This window comes from Corylus avellana, chromosome 7 (genome assembly GCF_965113065.1).
Source record: "Corylus avellana chromosome 7, dhCorAvel1.hap1.2, whole genome shotgun sequence".
NCBI lineage: Eukaryota > Viridiplantae > Streptophyta > Magnoliopsida > Fagales > Betulaceae > Corylus > Corylus avellana.
In genome coordinates this window covers 27,767,882-27,785,091 of record NC_142496.1, presented here as the reverse complement: position 1 = coordinate 27,785,091, position 17,210 = coordinate 27,767,882, and the positions used below count along the sequence as shown (strand labels likewise).

General features: G+C 34.5%; 3 protein-coding genes across 3 annotated transcripts; 1 reads left to right on the top strand and 2 right to left on the bottom strand.

Annotated features, from left to right (window-relative positions):
- Positions 1 to 589: 589 nt before the first annotated feature.
- Positions 590 to 1,859, bottom strand: LOC132184696 (uncharacterized). The gene has a single exon (XM_059598422.2). The coding sequence runs from the start codon at positions 1,798 to 1,800 to the stop codon at positions 895 to 897; it is 906 nt and encodes a 301-aa protein (XP_059454405.2). The 5' UTR covers positions 1,801 to 1,859; the 3' UTR covers positions 590 to 894.
- A 5,701-nt stretch (positions 1,860 to 7,560) lies between these two features.
- Positions 7,561 to 10,310, top strand: ENDO2 (endonuclease 2). The gene is made up of 9 exons (XM_059597739.2): positions 7,561 to 7,797; positions 7,892 to 8,063; positions 8,418 to 8,522; positions 8,655 to 8,710; positions 8,802 to 8,885; positions 9,071 to 9,163; positions 9,277 to 9,344; positions 9,565 to 9,638; positions 9,733 to 10,310. Exons 1-9 carry the CDS (start codon positions 7,645 to 7,647, stop codon positions 9,828 to 9,830), a joined length of 903 nt encoding a protein of 300 aa, XP_059453722.2. The 5' UTR covers positions 7,561 to 7,644; the 3' UTR covers positions 9,831 to 10,310.
- LOC132184202 (uncharacterized) lies at positions 10,103 to 12,409 on the bottom strand. The gene is made up of 4 exons (XM_059597740.2): positions 12,065 to 12,409; positions 10,849 to 10,940; positions 10,527 to 10,645; positions 10,103 to 10,410 (listed from the first exon to the last, which is right to left on the bottom strand). The coding sequence occupies exons 1-4, from the start codon at positions 12,285 to 12,287 to the stop codon at positions 10,332 to 10,334; spliced, it is 513 nt and encodes a 170-aa protein (XP_059453723.1). The 5' UTR covers positions 12,288 to 12,409; the 3' UTR covers positions 10,103 to 10,331.
- Positions 12,410 to 17,210: the final 4,801 nt, after the last annotated feature.

Sequence of the window (17,210 nt, the reverse complement as noted above, 5' to 3'; positions counted from 1 at the left end):
AAAAAAAATGTCTGGCATGCATGAACAGTCATGCATGCCGGCGTTCTTAATTCATGACTCAAAGAATTAATAGTAAATTGAGCACGAGTAAAACAAAATCAAAGTAGTTCTCAAGAAAATGATTTACAAGAAACAGTCGGGGAATGCCAACTTTGAAACAAAGAAATTTTATTTGATAATTATATATTGTCATGTAATTTAACATTTTAAATAATACATCTTATATTTAAATGATTTGTACACAATAAAGCAAACTCTTTAACTGTAAAATAAATTCCCAGCATTTAACTTTTGTCCACACATGACATCAATCTGGTCCAAAATTGTACAAAGTCCATTCAAGCTTGTGTACCTCTAAGTAAATGGTTTGATCCAAAGTTTGAGATTACCGTGGATAAATTAAAGATAAACTATCATTTAAGGCACGTTATTCGTGTCTCAAATTTCTTGGTAATTGGAGTTGAAATTAACCTTAATTTGAATTTGTCAACAAATTATCTCAACATTCACACTGTTCGAATCAGCAAAGACCAACCTTAGTCCACACGCTTCATAAATCAACACGTTTGTTTGAGGAAAGAATTATTAATAATGATTTTTTTATTTACTTGCCCACATTAAGAATTAAAGATCCTATTGCTGAATCACAAGCAATATGTGATGGAATAAAAAGGAAAAATAAAAATAAAAAAATTATCAAGTCTAAGAAAATATAAATATTTATAAAGTGGCCTCCCCTAATTTTTTCACAATTTTCTGTTGTTTTGGCCACTTCGACAGCCAAGATAAATTAACAGCGAATTTACAGCGAGTCACGGCAGAGTCAGTTCCGTGCACCGCTTCGTTACTCATTCGTGGAGATATTCGTCGGGAACTATAACGCCATCGGCGTCTTTACCACGCGTCCACGTCGGATCCAGTTAAACTCGCTAATGGCGAGCTAATATTCCTCACGTCTCCAATGGTTAGGTCACCGTTAGTGTCATCCCTGACGTAGAGCTTCTCGACGCCACCGAATCCGACATGGCCCACCATCTTTCCGAGCTGGGGCCGCCGGGTCCACTCGGCGAGTATTGCCGGTATTCGACACCGGACGCGTGTGTCCCACACGCGCAGCGACACGCCCCCGGAACAGCTAGCCCTCGCCGCCGTCAATATCATCGGCGGGGAGGACGACGTTGACACCGTCGGAAAGAGTCGTTTGCCGCCAATATGGGAGCAAATTCCCTTCTCTTTGTTGGTGTCATAGACGGAGATCAAACTTTCCGACGAGTCATCGTCGACATCGAAGTCCAACCCTAAGCCCAGATGGTCCCAGAGCTTCACGACGCTCCCGCCGCCGGCGAAGTCCGCCCACGAGAACCGTCGCCGGAACTTATTTTTACGATTATGCCCTTCGCCTTCCGCGTATCGACCCGACCCACCGGCCACCCGGAAATCTTCATCCGTAGATCGGCAACGATCCCATTCGGGTTTGTCGTCGTCGTCGTCATCATCATCATCATCTTCTTCTTCTTGGTCATCTCCGAAAGAAGATGACGATGAGGAACAAGTTTCGTCTTCGCTGTCAAAATCATCATCGTTGGCGAACTTCAAAAGAGGCTCTTTAGCTATCGACTTCTGTCTCCGGAGCTTGACGATCAAAACCTTGAATCTGTTCACTATGGTGCCCAGAGACGCGACCAGTGCAAGAATCAACGCGCCCCATTTGGAGAGCAAAATAACCCGAGAAAGCAGCGATGGGTTTTGCAGGGAGACCTCGAAATCGTCCAGCCTGTTGAATATCACTGCGACTTCCATCAAAACGACAGAGTTTTGGGGCAGAGAAAAATGGTGGTGTTGAGAGAGGTAGGTGAAGAAGTGGAGGCTTGAGACAGTAGAGGGCGTGGGCTTTTAAAAGGGAAATGAAAATGCTTCGAGGCTTCTGCACGGTGACGTGCAGGATAACGATTGGCTTAGTAGAATAGAATTCTTGGCGACACGTCAGAAATGGCATGCGGCCTTTTTGGAACAAGAATAGGATTGGGATGGCTGAGTCAGCGTCGAGGGTATGATGTAGTGAGTGACTATGGGGCTCTGACTCATAGCGGCATATGCTCACAGAGACACAGAGGATCTGATCCTATAATACATGATATGGTGGGTAAGGTCGGAAAGGTCTGGTCCCAAATTTTGTGGTGGTCAGGTTTGTGAAGCCTCCACCACTCGGATGTTGACACGCGGCGATAGCTAAGTTCTTGTTGGTGCAATATTTTATTTTGGAAAAATGGTTATAGTTGTTGAGCTTTTCCGGTAATTTTCCTACGAGAAATGCCATCTCAGTTAAGTTGGCATGTTCCATTTATTCACACCAATAATTAACTAAGCATGTCAATTCATTTAAAAATGTTTAAAAAAATATTAGGAGAATGCTAATTAAGTAGTATTTCAATTTTTTTTTTTTTTTTTATAAAACTCATAGAATAGCTTACATAAATGTCATGGGCACAACCTGAATGAAATTAATGGTTTAGAACAACATTTACATTGGAATTAGTAAATTTGCTCTCAATTGCTTAAAAAGATAACTATTATTTTTATTTTTTTTTATTTTTTTTACTTTAACTACTTAATTTTTCAAAACACCTACCTACCTACGTCCTAGCTTTCTATTTTAATATTTTTACTATTCTATTTAAATATTTTTCTCAATAATTCTTTATTCTTTATTAAGAGGAGAGATAATGTATTAGATAAAAAAAAAAAAAAAAATGGCACATCAATTTATAATTAGAAATTTATAAAAAGAAATTAAAGAACCCATACATCACTCTCTTGTTCTGTTTGTTTCTTAGATGATTGGTCGATGTCATTCCCCACCACAAAGTTATGATCAACTAAGTTGTGGGCGTTATTATGTCCAACCATTTAGTGGTCCAAAACAAGAAAATATGACCAATGTCATGAATCATGTGAATTAATTTGGATTTTTCTTTACCACCGATCATTTTCTCTTTTTCACATTAGAGTTATACCCCTCCTTTATCTTATTCTTTCTGTTCAGATATTAAGTGGTCCAATCCAAAACCCTAAAATGTGAAACATAGACTTTACTTCCTGATTTTAAACAATTCCAGTGTTTATATCGTTGGGTACTGTTCATAGTAGTGGTCCAATTTCATGAATCATGTGATTTATTTCCCACAATTGTGATAAAAGAATCTCAACTGGGTATAGTCCTCTATCCTCCACCTAACATTTTCTCTATCTCACATGTTAAACATTTGGATTTGAATTGGGTCTAGTTTTAGTTGAAACCGGACTTAGTGTTGTTGTTAGAACAAATAATATTCTTTATGTCCGGATACGAAACTAAAACTTGACCCAAGCCAAACGCTTCCAAAGATAGCATTAAGTGTGAATAATTTCAATTTTTTTACTGATCGTGTAATTACTATAGAGATTTTTATTAGTAATTTTGTTGTTTAAATTGCTAGCTCAAACTTATATTTTTACTTTAATTGACTAAGTTGAAGTCATCTAACCATATTATCCACGTAAATCACAGTGTCAGAGTCAATGAGTCACCACTAAAGAAAAGTGCAAATAAGACTAGTGATTGAAGGGTGGCGGTGGGCCGGTGGGGCAAAGCACAACCTGGACGTGATGCCTTTTTATAATTTCAGAGTTAAAAGGGAAAAATGTGGTGGGTGGGTTCCAGTTGTTGGCTCAGTATTATTAGGTAGGTGGTTATTTGTTGAGCATAGATAGGCTCATGGTCTATATATCCAATTGGATGTTTGGTACTCAAACATGACTCATAATTGCTACCATTAGATATTATGCTATCGTGTTGGTGATGCCATGTCAAAATGTAGTCTAACATCTCACTTTCATATTATAGTAAGAAGGTGAATTATTTATTTAGATAGTGGGTAGTAATCCTATGTAATATTTAAGGACGTCAATAATTTATAAGAGACAGGGAGATTTGTAATACTCTTAATCCCACATCGTGAAGATGAATAGTTAACATTGGGTTAAGAGATTATAAAGGCACTTGTGAATATTAAGTTTTCTATTAATTTTTTATTAGATGCTATTAAACTTTTATAAGTGATTCTAAAGAGTTTCAAATTGAAGTAATAAAATAGATGAGACCTCTTGTTTTTGTTTTTTTTTTTTGTTTTTTTTTTTTTTTTATTATTATTTTCATTTAGATCTAAGGGGAAAAAAATATCTTCGTGATGGTAGTATGAGGGCCTCGGAGGCGTAAGTGAAAATGTTGTGGTAGTTTATGCGGTTAAAGTATATTTTTTCAATTTAAGACCTCATTTCATGTATAGATTTAAATTCTTCCTCAATAAGTAAGATTCAACGCATGAAATATTTAATTAAAAATTAATAACTAGAGTAAGTCAAAAGTTCTATTATAACATTATATTATTAAATCATTATTTATCTCAAAACTTAAGTTATTGATTCAATCATTTGATTGCTATTCTAATAAGTGTACCAACATATGTCTTCTCAAATGGCGATTGGCAAAACACCATGACATCACATCTCTATGATATATTGGACCATAGATGTTGATTTGAAACTAACGTCGATCAAATGTCTCAACCAATTTGTTATAATATTAATAAAATAATTCATTCAACTACTTTTTATTAGCTTAATTTTTTTTAAAAAAATTATAATTTAACAGAAAATCAGAACAAAAATTATGAAAAGAACTTATAATAAGTATTGTTTTAACACGATTAAAACCGAATTTCATATTGTTTATGATACCCATTGGTTTGTTCTTTTTTGGGTGAAAGTAGACGTCTAGTTGTGTGCATTTATAAACTTACTTTTCTGGAACAATTCTTTGGTTTTGGTTTTGGTTTCTCTTGTGTGACATCCAAAACAGAGACGTAATGAATATCCAAAAAGAAAGAAAGAAGAAGGAAAAAGGTAAGCCACCTAATTTCATTATCTTAACGAATTATACTTGTTCCATACATGCAATAATCACATATTTGTCCTCCATTAATGGTCGACATGACAAGAAAAAGAAAAGGATAAAATAAAGAAAGGCACGCTATTGATCAACTGTCATTATTTCCCTTCTACAGAGGTTCTTAGTAAACAAAAAAAAAATGCTCTAATTATTGACCATCTTTTATTACAGAATAAATTAAAAGGCATAGTACTGAGAGGTTCAAATAAAAAGAAGAGCATGATTTAATGTATTTCATTTCATGTTTTTATTTTGGAAAAATTACAGTTTACCCTCTTAAAGTTGATAACATTTTTTAATTTGAACACCAAAATTTCAATTTTTGCAATCCACCTCCCAAAGTTTCAAATTTTTACAATTTGATAAATTATATCCAAAACTTCTCATATTGCCTATAATTTTTATTTATTTATTTTTTTATAAAAAAAAAATTTTATAAAAAAATTTCGGTCCATTTGGCCATTTTTGCACCCCCAAATTTGTTTTGTTTTTTTTTTTCATAAAAAATAAAATAAAAAAATAAAAATTATGGGCAATATAGGAATTCAGGGATAATATTGGTCGAATTGAAAAAAATTGGAACTTTGTGGGGGTGGATTGCAAAAATTAAAACTTTGGTGTTCGAATTGAAAAATGCTGTCAATTTTAGGGGGGTAAACTGTAATTTTCCCTTTTATTTTAGACAAAGTTTTTCTTTAAGTTAAATTATTGCAAAATTCTTTTAATTCATGCTATTAAATTGACATATATCATTAAAACATGTGAATCTACTATCTAGCATGTAGTTTTAATGAGGGTGCAAGCTGGCTGGGGCAAAATATACATTTAATATAAAGGATTCTTAGAATTTTCTCTGGCCTAACTGGGATGTTTAATGTTGATTTAGGTCAAATTAGTCCTGTTTGTACAGATTAATAGATTTATTAAGTGGCTTAAAAACAAGTAATACCTTAGGATTAGGACTTAGGATTGACTTATTGGGATTTGATCAATGCTCCTAAGCTTTCTAGCACTGGGGCTATTTGAAAGAAGCCTGTGAAGTTTTATCCGCACTATGCTCCACCCTGTTTCCTGAAATTAAACATATATTGATGGCTGTTCTCAAGGCTGCAGGTCCAAGTTTCCTTATTGAGTTGATTCGTGTGTGTGTGTGTGTGTTTTAAAAAGAAATTGTCTAGAAAGTATGAGTTTTACTCCACATAATTGATATAACGATTTATTTATTTATTTATTATTGTAGGGGAGAAAATATCCCATTATGGGTCTCAACTGCTTACACTTATTTACAATATGCCATCATCCACTCACTTTGTGACACGTGTGCATACAATTTTTTGAACCTAGGGATAAAAGAGAAAGGACATTTTCTGGGAGCTAGTCTTCTTCCTCTCCTACAGTTCCTTCTCCATGGGACTCCAGGAAACTCATGCCTCGCTCTCTAGACGTCACTCACGTCTCTCTCCCTCTCTCTCCCAGAGATTCATCTCTCCCTCTCTCTCTCTCTCGTATATTTTCTATCTACAAACAAAGATGCTAACTTAAGCATCGAAAAGTCTTTGACACCAAACTGAAGACCCTCTGATTTTACCCTTATTTTGCAGGAACACCATTGTCGTACAGAAAGTCCTCTCATAGCTCAACCATGAAGAAAAATCGCTGGCTAGCAAATTTACAACCATAAAACACTCCAACAATTATCATGTATAACCCAATGATCCATTCTTTGTATCGTATACGATACGATACAATACATATATTTGACATGCCTAATGAACCATTCTCCGTATCGTATAAGATGCATGTATTTGACGTGTGATAAACTTAGTGATTGTTACCTCGTACAACCTAGGCCCACTGTCTCTATATAAAGTTTTTTTTTTTTTTTTTTTTTTTTTTGAGGCTTTTCAAGCTAGTGTGAAGCCAAATAACACCCCCCCCCCCCCCCCCCCCCCCCCCCCCCAAAAAAAAAAAAAAAAAAAAAAAAAAACAGAAAAACAAAAGCACCTCCTAGAGCAGAGAAAAGTTGTGAAGAAAGGCATTGCTACTTTGGTAAGAAATTCATGAATGAGAAATTCCTCTTTGCATGATTATTCTCTTCTAAGTTTTCAGGATTATTGTCCTTGTAATGAATTTTAGGACTTGGATTTTACTTGAATGTTTATTTTACTTTGTCAAATTTTGTTGCTTAAAGTAAATTTCAGTAAATGTTGTAATATAATCTTTTTGACATCATATGACATCTCATATGCCAACTAAATTCAAAACCCATACCTTTTTTTTCTTAATTTCCATATAGTAATTGTGCAGGATCTTTGTAACGTATATTTTAGAATTCTGACACTTTTACAGTCAAAGTAATGTTACAATCCCAAAACCACACCACATTTATCCGTCAATTCCGTTCTTTTTAGTTCCTTGCCTTTCCAAGCACGTAGCAGCAAGATTCATTTCCAGCCATCACTTCGCTTCCTACTTTAAGAGGATACCATGAACGAAAGCTGACAGACACATATGACACATCCATACTTTTGCAAAACAATCATTGAAATGATTTCTTTTGGTTTTTCATACAGTTCACACCAACCTTATCCTTAATTGTAGTTTTCTTTCTGGGTTCTCTGTTCTTTTACTTGAAAATACAAGAGAAAGGACATAAAATGGTTGCAGTGATGTTGATGGTTTTGAAGGGCGGCAGGAAGATGAAGTGCTGCAGAGCCCAGATAGTGGCTATTGTGTCACTGATGCTTCTATTCCCAGTCATTAATGCTTGGGGAAATGATGGGCATTACATAGTCTGCAAGATTGCGCAGGTAATTGATCATCTCTGTTTCTGTCCCTCCCTCTCTCTCTCTGTCTCTCAGAAATATTCATTCCATGTGTTTGTTTCTGTGTTGTAATAAACAGTCACGCTTGAACAAGGCAGCAGCAGAGATAGTTGAAGAGCTGCTTCCAAAATCTGCAGAGAATGAATTGGAGAGTGTGTGTTCATGGGCAGATGAGATCAAGTTTCATTATCCCTGGTCAAGACCCCTTCACTACGTGAATACCCCTGATGTTTGCAATTACCAGTTCGAGAGTGAGTTTCCTTTCTCTCTTCTTGTCCCCCAACTCCCTTTTTCTTTCTTTTTCTTGGGTGTTGGTGGGGTAGCTACCATCCTCCAGCACTAAACCGCTAATTTTCATATTGAGTTCCCAGAGTTGTGTAAAAAGTTATCTGTCTGAGTTTTAACATGAGTATAAAAATATATAGCTAAACTATAATCCAATCTATTTAATTAAACGAGTCAAACCCATCAACCTTAACCCACAAATTTCACGTTGGTTTTATGTCGAATTCATAAGCCGTGTAAAAAATTACAAACCCTAGTCACAAGTCAAGTTCTAAGTGTAGAGTAATTGTCTCATACTAAACAGTCATTTCAATATTCAGGGGATTGCAAGGATGAAAGTGGAGAGCAGGGGAGGTGCGTTGCAGGGGCTGTCCAAAATTACACCAAGCAGCTGTTAACCATTCGCAGCAATGATAAGAGTTCGAGTAAATTCTTGAACAAAAACTACAATATACTGTTTCTTTCACCATAAAGTGCTTCTCTTATGGATGTTCTGCCCATTAATGCAACTTTGCTAACCAAATTGTGTTTCTAATTCAATGAATTGTAACTATCAGATAATCTCACAGAAGCACTCTTATTTTACTCTCATTTTATGGGAGACATTCATCAGGTACGACACATATAGACAACATGTCCGGATGTGATACGTTATCATCACCAACTACTGATACATCCTTAACTACAGTACTTGTTTATTGCAGCCTCTACATGCGGGTTTTACTTCAGACAAGGGAGGCAACACCATTGGTGTTCACTGGTATACGAGGAAGCAAAATCTTCACCATGTGAGTCTAGTAACCAATTTAGAGTCCGTTTGGTTTAGTGATTTCAAAATATGTTGTTTGAAAGGATACGATTTCAAAACCATATTAATGAAGTTCGTGTTTAGTGAAATCGTGGTTCAGCCTTTAAATCATACTTTTAGCTTGCAAAATCACTGGGGTAAATAAACTCACACCGATGCATACAGGTATGGGACGACAACATAATAGAGACGGCTCAAGAAAGGTTCTACAACTCTAATGTGGATGACATGATTGGTGCAATTCAAAAAAACATTACGGTAGCTTATTTGCTGCTTAGTATGTCTGTGTTAGACTTGGTATATGTTTATGTATCTTCATCATCAACCTAATGTTTTTTTATTTTGTTTTTTAACATATATTTCAACTACAGACTGCATGGGCAGATCAAGTTCAGACATGGGAGAACTGCAGTTATACTGATACAACATGTGCAAACGTGTATGTTTCACAACCACAGTTTACTTACCTAGTATTTTTGAGCAAGTTCATATGTCATATGTTCATTTGTATCACTAGTTCTTTCAACTTTAAAAATTGGTCCTTGTATTTTGAGTTTTTTTCTTCAAAACCTTAGGGTAGATCGTATATGGAGCATTTCTTGATTACTTCTTCCTAATCAACTTGATGGCTATATAAAGATTGGTTAACTTTTCTGCAGATATGCATCTGAAGGCATCAAAGCAGCCTGTGACTGGGCATACAAAGGTGTGACTGAAGGATCAGTTTTAGAAGGTAATTAACCAGTAAATCCTTATGAGTTCACCAGTTGTCCTTGTTCATTTGTTCTTCAGCATATGATGAGAAACAATATGAAAACTGTTTGCAGATGAATATTTCCTCTCCCGGTTACCAATAGTCAATTTGCGGTTGGCCCAAGCAGGAGTTCGGTTGGCAGCAATTCTCAACCATTACTTTGTCAAGTGATTACACATTTCTTTAATGCTTTATGAGATTTAAGTACTATCACACAGCTGAAGCTTTAGACCATTCTGGTGGTCAATCAGTATCAATAAGAAACGAGGTTGCAGCCATTGCTTCTTTAGATATGAAACACATCATGTTTCTCGTAATCTTCCTCTTTTCTTCATGAAATTACGTTGCATACATTTCTACACAAACTTGACCAATTATTTAAAGTAAAAAGACACTTTCTGATATTTTCTGGCTACTGCTGCTTCGGAGGAACTTTGAGCAGATTTTAAAAATGGAAACAACACTAATATAGACGATTCTATCTAGTGTGCCACAAAATTATCAGAATTTGTCAAATAAGTCACCTTCCCTTCTCATCATTAACTGCATTTACATTCTGAAATGTATCAAACAACATTTCAAATAAAAAAAAAAAATTAAAAAAAATAAAATAAAATAAAAAAACCATAAATCAACTCAGTGATTGGAAATGTTACAAATGTAGCACACTCGTTACTTAGGTTTCTTCACAACAAGGACAGGGCACTTTGCATTCTGAACACAGTAGTTGCTCACACTCCCCAGAAGAGCCCTGTATCAACACAAGGCTATCAGTGGCCAATAATGGGGTGGCCTTCTTTGCATTAGCATGCATCATGTTAAAGCATATTCCAAATTGCCAATCTAATCTTATGATGGAAAACTAACCTTTTGATTTTTCCAAGGCCACGCTCACCCAAAACAAGTAAACTGATGTCAAACTTTTGAACCGCGTCACATATGGCCGTACTAGGATCCCCAACCTCTGTAATTGTCTCTGCTTTTACCTACAAAAACAACATTTATTCAACGGTGTGGTCAAAAGGAAGAAACATATGAAATTGCATATTTCTATATCTTAAATGTGAGCTATCTAGAATGTGCATAATTGAAAGAGAAAAATACCTGTTAAATTGCCATGTAAACCAAATTGACCAAAAAGAATATTAGAACTTTTAGAAAAGGAAGGAGAAATTACTAATGGACGTACCCCACAACTAGCACATATTTCCTTAGCTTTCTCCAGAAAAGCCATTGTAAGCTTCTTATGATTTTCTTGGACGGAGTTTGTTAACTCCGGAGCTGTCATGCACAAACAAATGTATTTTGTCAATAGAAACTCCAACATCTCAAATAAAATTTCCAACTCATTGTATCATCCCGCAAGCATACTAACTATTCGAAAATGGAAAACAAGAAGAAGAATGGGAAAAAGGCAAGGGGATCAGCTCTCCAAATCAGCATAGCAAAACCTTTGCCCCTGTTAAAGTAATGATTAAGTGGTTAAACTTATATCTTCCTATTAACTTAAGCTTTTGAGATAACTAGTAATTTTTCATGGTTTCAGAACCAAAAGTCATGGGATCAAATCTTAACTTCATCAAATCACCTCCCATTTAAATTAAATATTTCACGTGTTGAATCTCACCAATTAAAAGAGAGTTTGAACCCACACGTGAGGGGAAGTATTAAAGTAATGATTAAGTGATTAAACTTACCTAAATTTTTGGGATAACTGGTAATTTAACAGCCACAACTTCTCAGTTACACGACATAAGGAGTCTACATGAAACCCTTCAAGTAGGAGGTGCATGCTCTGATTCTAAGAGACAAAGCTACACTCCTCTGTTCAATTGAAACAAAAGTGAAGCACTTAATTGAAGAATATCACAAAAAAATAAAAATGTAAGCATTAAAATATTAATTAAATGATTAAATTTATTATTTTTTTATCAGCTTAAACTTTTGATATAAGTAGTGATTTAACCCGTATCATAACAAAAATTTTGAGTTTGAACCCGACTTTTAAAATTTACCTCATTTCAATTAAAGATTCAAATAAATCACGAGGTAAAGTTTAATAAATTTTTGTAAAAAATTTCCCTCATTTCAATTAAAGTTTGAACCCGACTTTTATTATGAGCTAGCAAGGGTTTGGCTTGCAAAACAAAAGTAGAACAAAGTAGCTAATACAGCTTGTTGCACTTCCCTATTTGGGTATAAAAAATCCAAGCATACGACAAAGAAATCACAAAGGATTTAGGAATAATAAAATTCTATTAACTACTGAACAAAACCCAAACCCACTTTTTCTTTTTTCTCTTCAAAATTCAAACCTTAAAACAGAAATAGAAATAGCGAATCATCATTTGCTCTGTGCTACAGAAACAAACGCCAAAGAGCATAAAAGAGGCAAAGAACTTAACTGGCTGAAACAGGGCAGTACATGCGAGCAGAGCCAAGAGGCGCGGAGAAGGTGTAACTACTTCTGGGAGGAGGCTGAGCCATGAAGATCACAAGCGGTGAAGTTGTAATGGATTCTTTGAGATTTGCAAGCACCCAAGTGAGAGCATAGTGACTGTAATCGCTCTCATCAATGGCCACCATCACCTTCCTTTCAGCTCCTCCTCCTGCACATTCCCCAGCCATTTACTTAGATTTAGGCCTCAGACACACACAGATAGTACTATGTTTAGGGTTTTCCACGCAGAGATAGTGTGTAGAGACGGTTGGTTTCGAGTTTCAGAGATAGTCGCTGCTCTGTAAAGGTAGTTGGGAAAACAGAGGGCGGGTTTCCTAGGTCATAACGGCCAGTCAACCTTGGACTTTTGGTCCCACTCGACAGTACTTTACTGGTAAATGGAAAAAATGGATAAGGATCCTCTCTTAGTGTGCCACGTCGAACTCCCATAAAAGATTTCTTTTTTCTTCTTCTTCTATAATTCAATCTCAAGAATTGTATCCTTTAGACTTTTGTTAGGTGCATCGTGAATGATTAATAACCAGTCTGCACCAATACTTATTTGTTAATTAAGGATATTATCCATTGTCTGAGAAACAACGACCCAAATGGCTCTGTTTTTTTTTTTTTTTATATTAAAAAAATAATTTCAGTTTCATGTTTTTATCATACTTTTAATTTGTATTTAACCCTTATTTCTTACAAATAGTATGTGACTGTGTTGCATATCAAGGGTCCGAAAAAATTATTATTTAAATAATTAAATTTATTATTATTATTATTATTATTACGTGATTCTCGACTGGCGTGAGCTCAGCAAGCTTTGATCTTTTGGGCTTGTGGGGCTTACTTGAAAATATATAAAGCTAGGGTGTACCCTATGGGCCTTGCGTTGGGCCAGGGGCTCATTACTTGGGGAAAACTGAAAACTGACATACGTTGAGAATGACGTATGCCAAAGTTTAATAAAATGTTACAAAATTCAGTGTAATCATGTTACTTATATCAACAATTTGTTCATATTATGAGCGTAACATCATTCTAATCATGTAGTATAAATAAAATGATTTCACACATATGACTTATCTTATCATCATTCATCACCCCATTTTCTCACGTTTGTGCCTGTCATGACTCGCGGCATGGAAATGCATGACGCGATGGCCTCTTACTTTATTGGCTTTTCTTGAGGGTGGATGATTGCCAGGGTGTGAATGTGAAGGCTCGTGGCTCTCAACGAAGCATCATTGGGCCACGGAAACGGTTGCAAAATGTGCAAGAACTAACCCATCACACAGACAGGTGTCCAATCTTGCCGTCCATTTACATCAACAAAAAGTTATGCTATGACGAGAGGGATAACGATTGAGGTGGTCGAATAGGCGGTCCAACAACCTCCGAGGTAGATAAAACGTTTTTGTTTTTTCAAAAATGCTTTCTTTCATTAAAAAGTTTATTCTTTTAGTCATTTTAATTTTAGGTGAGATGGTCCATTTTAAAATTAATAAATTTTTTATAAAAATAAAAAAAATAAAAAACCATAAGTCCACTCATCAGAAGAACATGGAGACCCGAATATCTAGGGAAAAGAATTTATCAAAAGAACATGGAGACACGAAAATCTAGGGACAAGAAAAAATAAAAAATAAATTACATCTGATTCGCGGGATTTGCAGAGAAAATTTAGGGAAAGTATAAACAATTCCAAGGTCAAAGTAAGAGATTCAGGGGATTTTAAATTTTTAAGAGAAAATTTAGGAAGAAGTAAAAACAATATAAGTTTTTTTTTTTTTACCATGCCCATACAAGAGAGGGAGGTGATTTGACCTAGTGACCCGCAGTATAAATAAAAACAAAATAAGTATTGGAGGCCCACAAAAGTTCAAATATAGAAAATCTGAGTAATTCTCGCAATAGAGTATATAATTTATAAGTAATTGTCTATATTTTTTATGTATCATCTTACAAATTAATTAGATTTGTGAACTTATGTGAACTCCATATAAGTCAATGATGGACTCCACAAATCTAATAATTGATCTATTGAATTTATAAAAAAAAAATATAAGAAAAATATGAATAAAACAAGCCCGAGTGAAACCCTAATGCTAAGATATTCATGAGAATGTGAGGGAGCATCAAAAAACAAAAATCACCACATAGTCTATTTAACAACGAAAATAGTATCATTGCTAAAAATATTGGTTACAATGAGGCATGTCCACACACTAGGATATTCTAAATCAATCGATTGAAAAGGGATGAAGTGGTTGTTGGAAATCTTATACAAGTTCTTGTGAGGAAGGAGAATCTTGAAGGAGACAATGAATTGACGAAGCTCACCTTGATTAGCAGCCCGGAAACCTGTATTTGAAGCCCAAGAACCAGTAACTCACGTAAGCATATATTTCGTTTGTTTATGTTCTACATTTGTTGACGAAACACATAAACTATTATATTCTCATCGCCATTTTCATCCGCCGGCGCAGGAGGCGCCGTATCCCATTCTTGCTCCGCCGGTAGTGCTCTGCTTCTAGAGAGGGCGGATCTTTGTCAATATAGTAAAGCTTGAGTCCCAAGCTTTCCTTTATTCGGCGAAGACATGCTCCGCTTCCGCCAATCTTGACTTTACTAAAAAAAATCATTTTCTTATTGTTCTTGTCTTGTAAAGATTCATCTTCAGGATCTCTTCCATGTAGTCCTTATGATAGGAAATCGTTGACATTTGTTTCAATACTATGTTAAATCAGAGCATGTCTTAAAAGCTTAAGTTAATTATTTAATTAATATTTTAACATACCTCATAACAAAACAACAAAAAAAAAAGAGTCGAATTCTATAGTATTGCCCGATGATAAGCCCTTTATAAACCTACCAAAAACTTTACGGCATAAATCATTATCTATTTAGTTTGTTAAGAACCAATTTTCACTTTGTTTTCCTCTTTTTTTTTTTACTTTTTTTTTTATTTTTTTTTTTTATCAGAAAACAAGACGTGATCCAATGAAAGTGAAAATTCAAACTATATTTTATTTTCTGATTGTGGATATTCAAATTTATTAGTCGTTTTCATTGCATGCACGTGGAAAATATGGTTGGTAGCATATCAAACTCACTGGACCTTCCACTGCTTCCACCATCAAGTAAACGAAAGAAAACCATTCTAGTACGTACCTTATAATTACATTTGTCTATATATCTTTCACAACAAAAATATATAGGCAATTGGACGGCACTAATTATGTGTGAGCCATTTTTCAATTTTTTTTTTCTTTATTTTTTATTATTCTTAAGTTTATATATATATATAAAATTAAAATTTAAGCTTAATCCTTATCAAAATTAGGCTTAAGTTCTTTATTTATACTCCCTTAAATCTGCTTCCGCAACGGAAGCCTTTTAACCACTCAAATGAGAAATTTGGTTCCGTCCTATAGCTATATATATATAGGGCTATACTTTTGTCTATCTAAATGTGATTTTGACACATTGTGTATTTGGGAATTTTTTTCTTTCTAATTCAATAATGGGGAAAAGGACAGGTGGTAACATTATTGAAGCTGCTACTAGACGTCTACACATTGCTGACTCTGCTACTTGGGAAAGCTCATGCTGCCTTTAAAAAGCTTCTTATCTCGCAGCTTGACATTAACAATCCTAATCTTTTCTCAGATTGAAACATTTCCTGCATAATTGTTGATCTCCATTTATATTTAGAATTCGAAAGCTTTGAAGACCCTTAAAAGTGCCAGTTTTAAAGCATATTTTTTGTCAAGTAGGCTGTTTCTCACCTTATATTTGTAAGTATTTTCAATTAATTTTCCATTTTTTTCTTTCATCTGAATTAAAAATGAAAATAATAATAATAATAAAAACCCTCTCACTTCTTTCTACTTCCATCTCCTACCCTTCCCCTCTCCTTTTGTTTTGTTTTGTTTTGTTTTTTTTTTTTTTTTTTTTTTCTTTATGTTTGTAGGTGTTTTCCGACCATATCAAGTTATCAACAACTTCAGCCTCTCCGCTATACGTCCATACACCTTCAGCCGTGTTGTACCATTCATCTCCTCTCTAGCTGCTGCTAGTTATTGGTTGTTTGTTTGTGTTTTTCTTTTGAATAAGAGATTTCTTCTCTTTAGATCTGCCCTCATAAGTGAGGAGAAATAATCACGTGTAAGAGGTTATTTCTCATGGCCTGGATAATTAGGTGTGAGTAGCTATCTTTCATGGCCGGTTCAAATAAATTTTGTTAGGAAATTTGACTACTCATGTCTTAGATCTAGTATGATCGGAACAGATCTGCTATTTAACTGTATTTGTATATAGGTTACCGAAAGATTGAAATCATAAATAGCACATGATTGTAAGAATTTTTGTTTGTATCTATGACTTTGTAACCTTATAGCATGTGACTATAATTTTTGCAAAATTTAATACTTTGTGCTATAAGAGCTTTTTACTTTGCTATATAAGAGTTTTATGCTTGTGATCTTCGATCAATAAAATTCTCAAATTTCAGTTGTAAAAAATAAAAAATAAATAAAAATCCCCCTCTCACGTGAGAAATGTTATATACAATAAATATCGGTAGTTATGGCAGGTGCTTTAGCAAACGCTCTCATCCAATTTTTGTGGTCGGCAAGCATACCATTAATTTGATTGATCTTTTGATGATATTAATTTTCTTAAAAAGTTTTATAAACGGTTGTCAAAGGTAGACGGGGTTACATCACTTTAATTTTTTCTTTTATATGTATGATGTGATAAGCATAAGTTGCCGTATAAAACTATCAAATATCTTGTAATACAACCGTAATACCAAAAATATTTCCTTTTTTATTATGCTTTAAATAAAAAGAAGATGGTTCTTTAGAAAACGGAATTTACTAATTCGAATTTATTTGTTCTTATATTTGCTGTTGAATTCATTTTTTTTATTAAGAGTTTTAAATTATTGTTTTTGAATTTTTTTTAAATAAAATTCAAAATATTAACAAATAATTCAAAACATAAATATTTACAAATTATTCATAATTATATTTACGTCACATCACAACTAATAAGGAAAACATCATAAAAAGCTTTCCAAACAAAGTAAAGGAAGAAGCACTAAA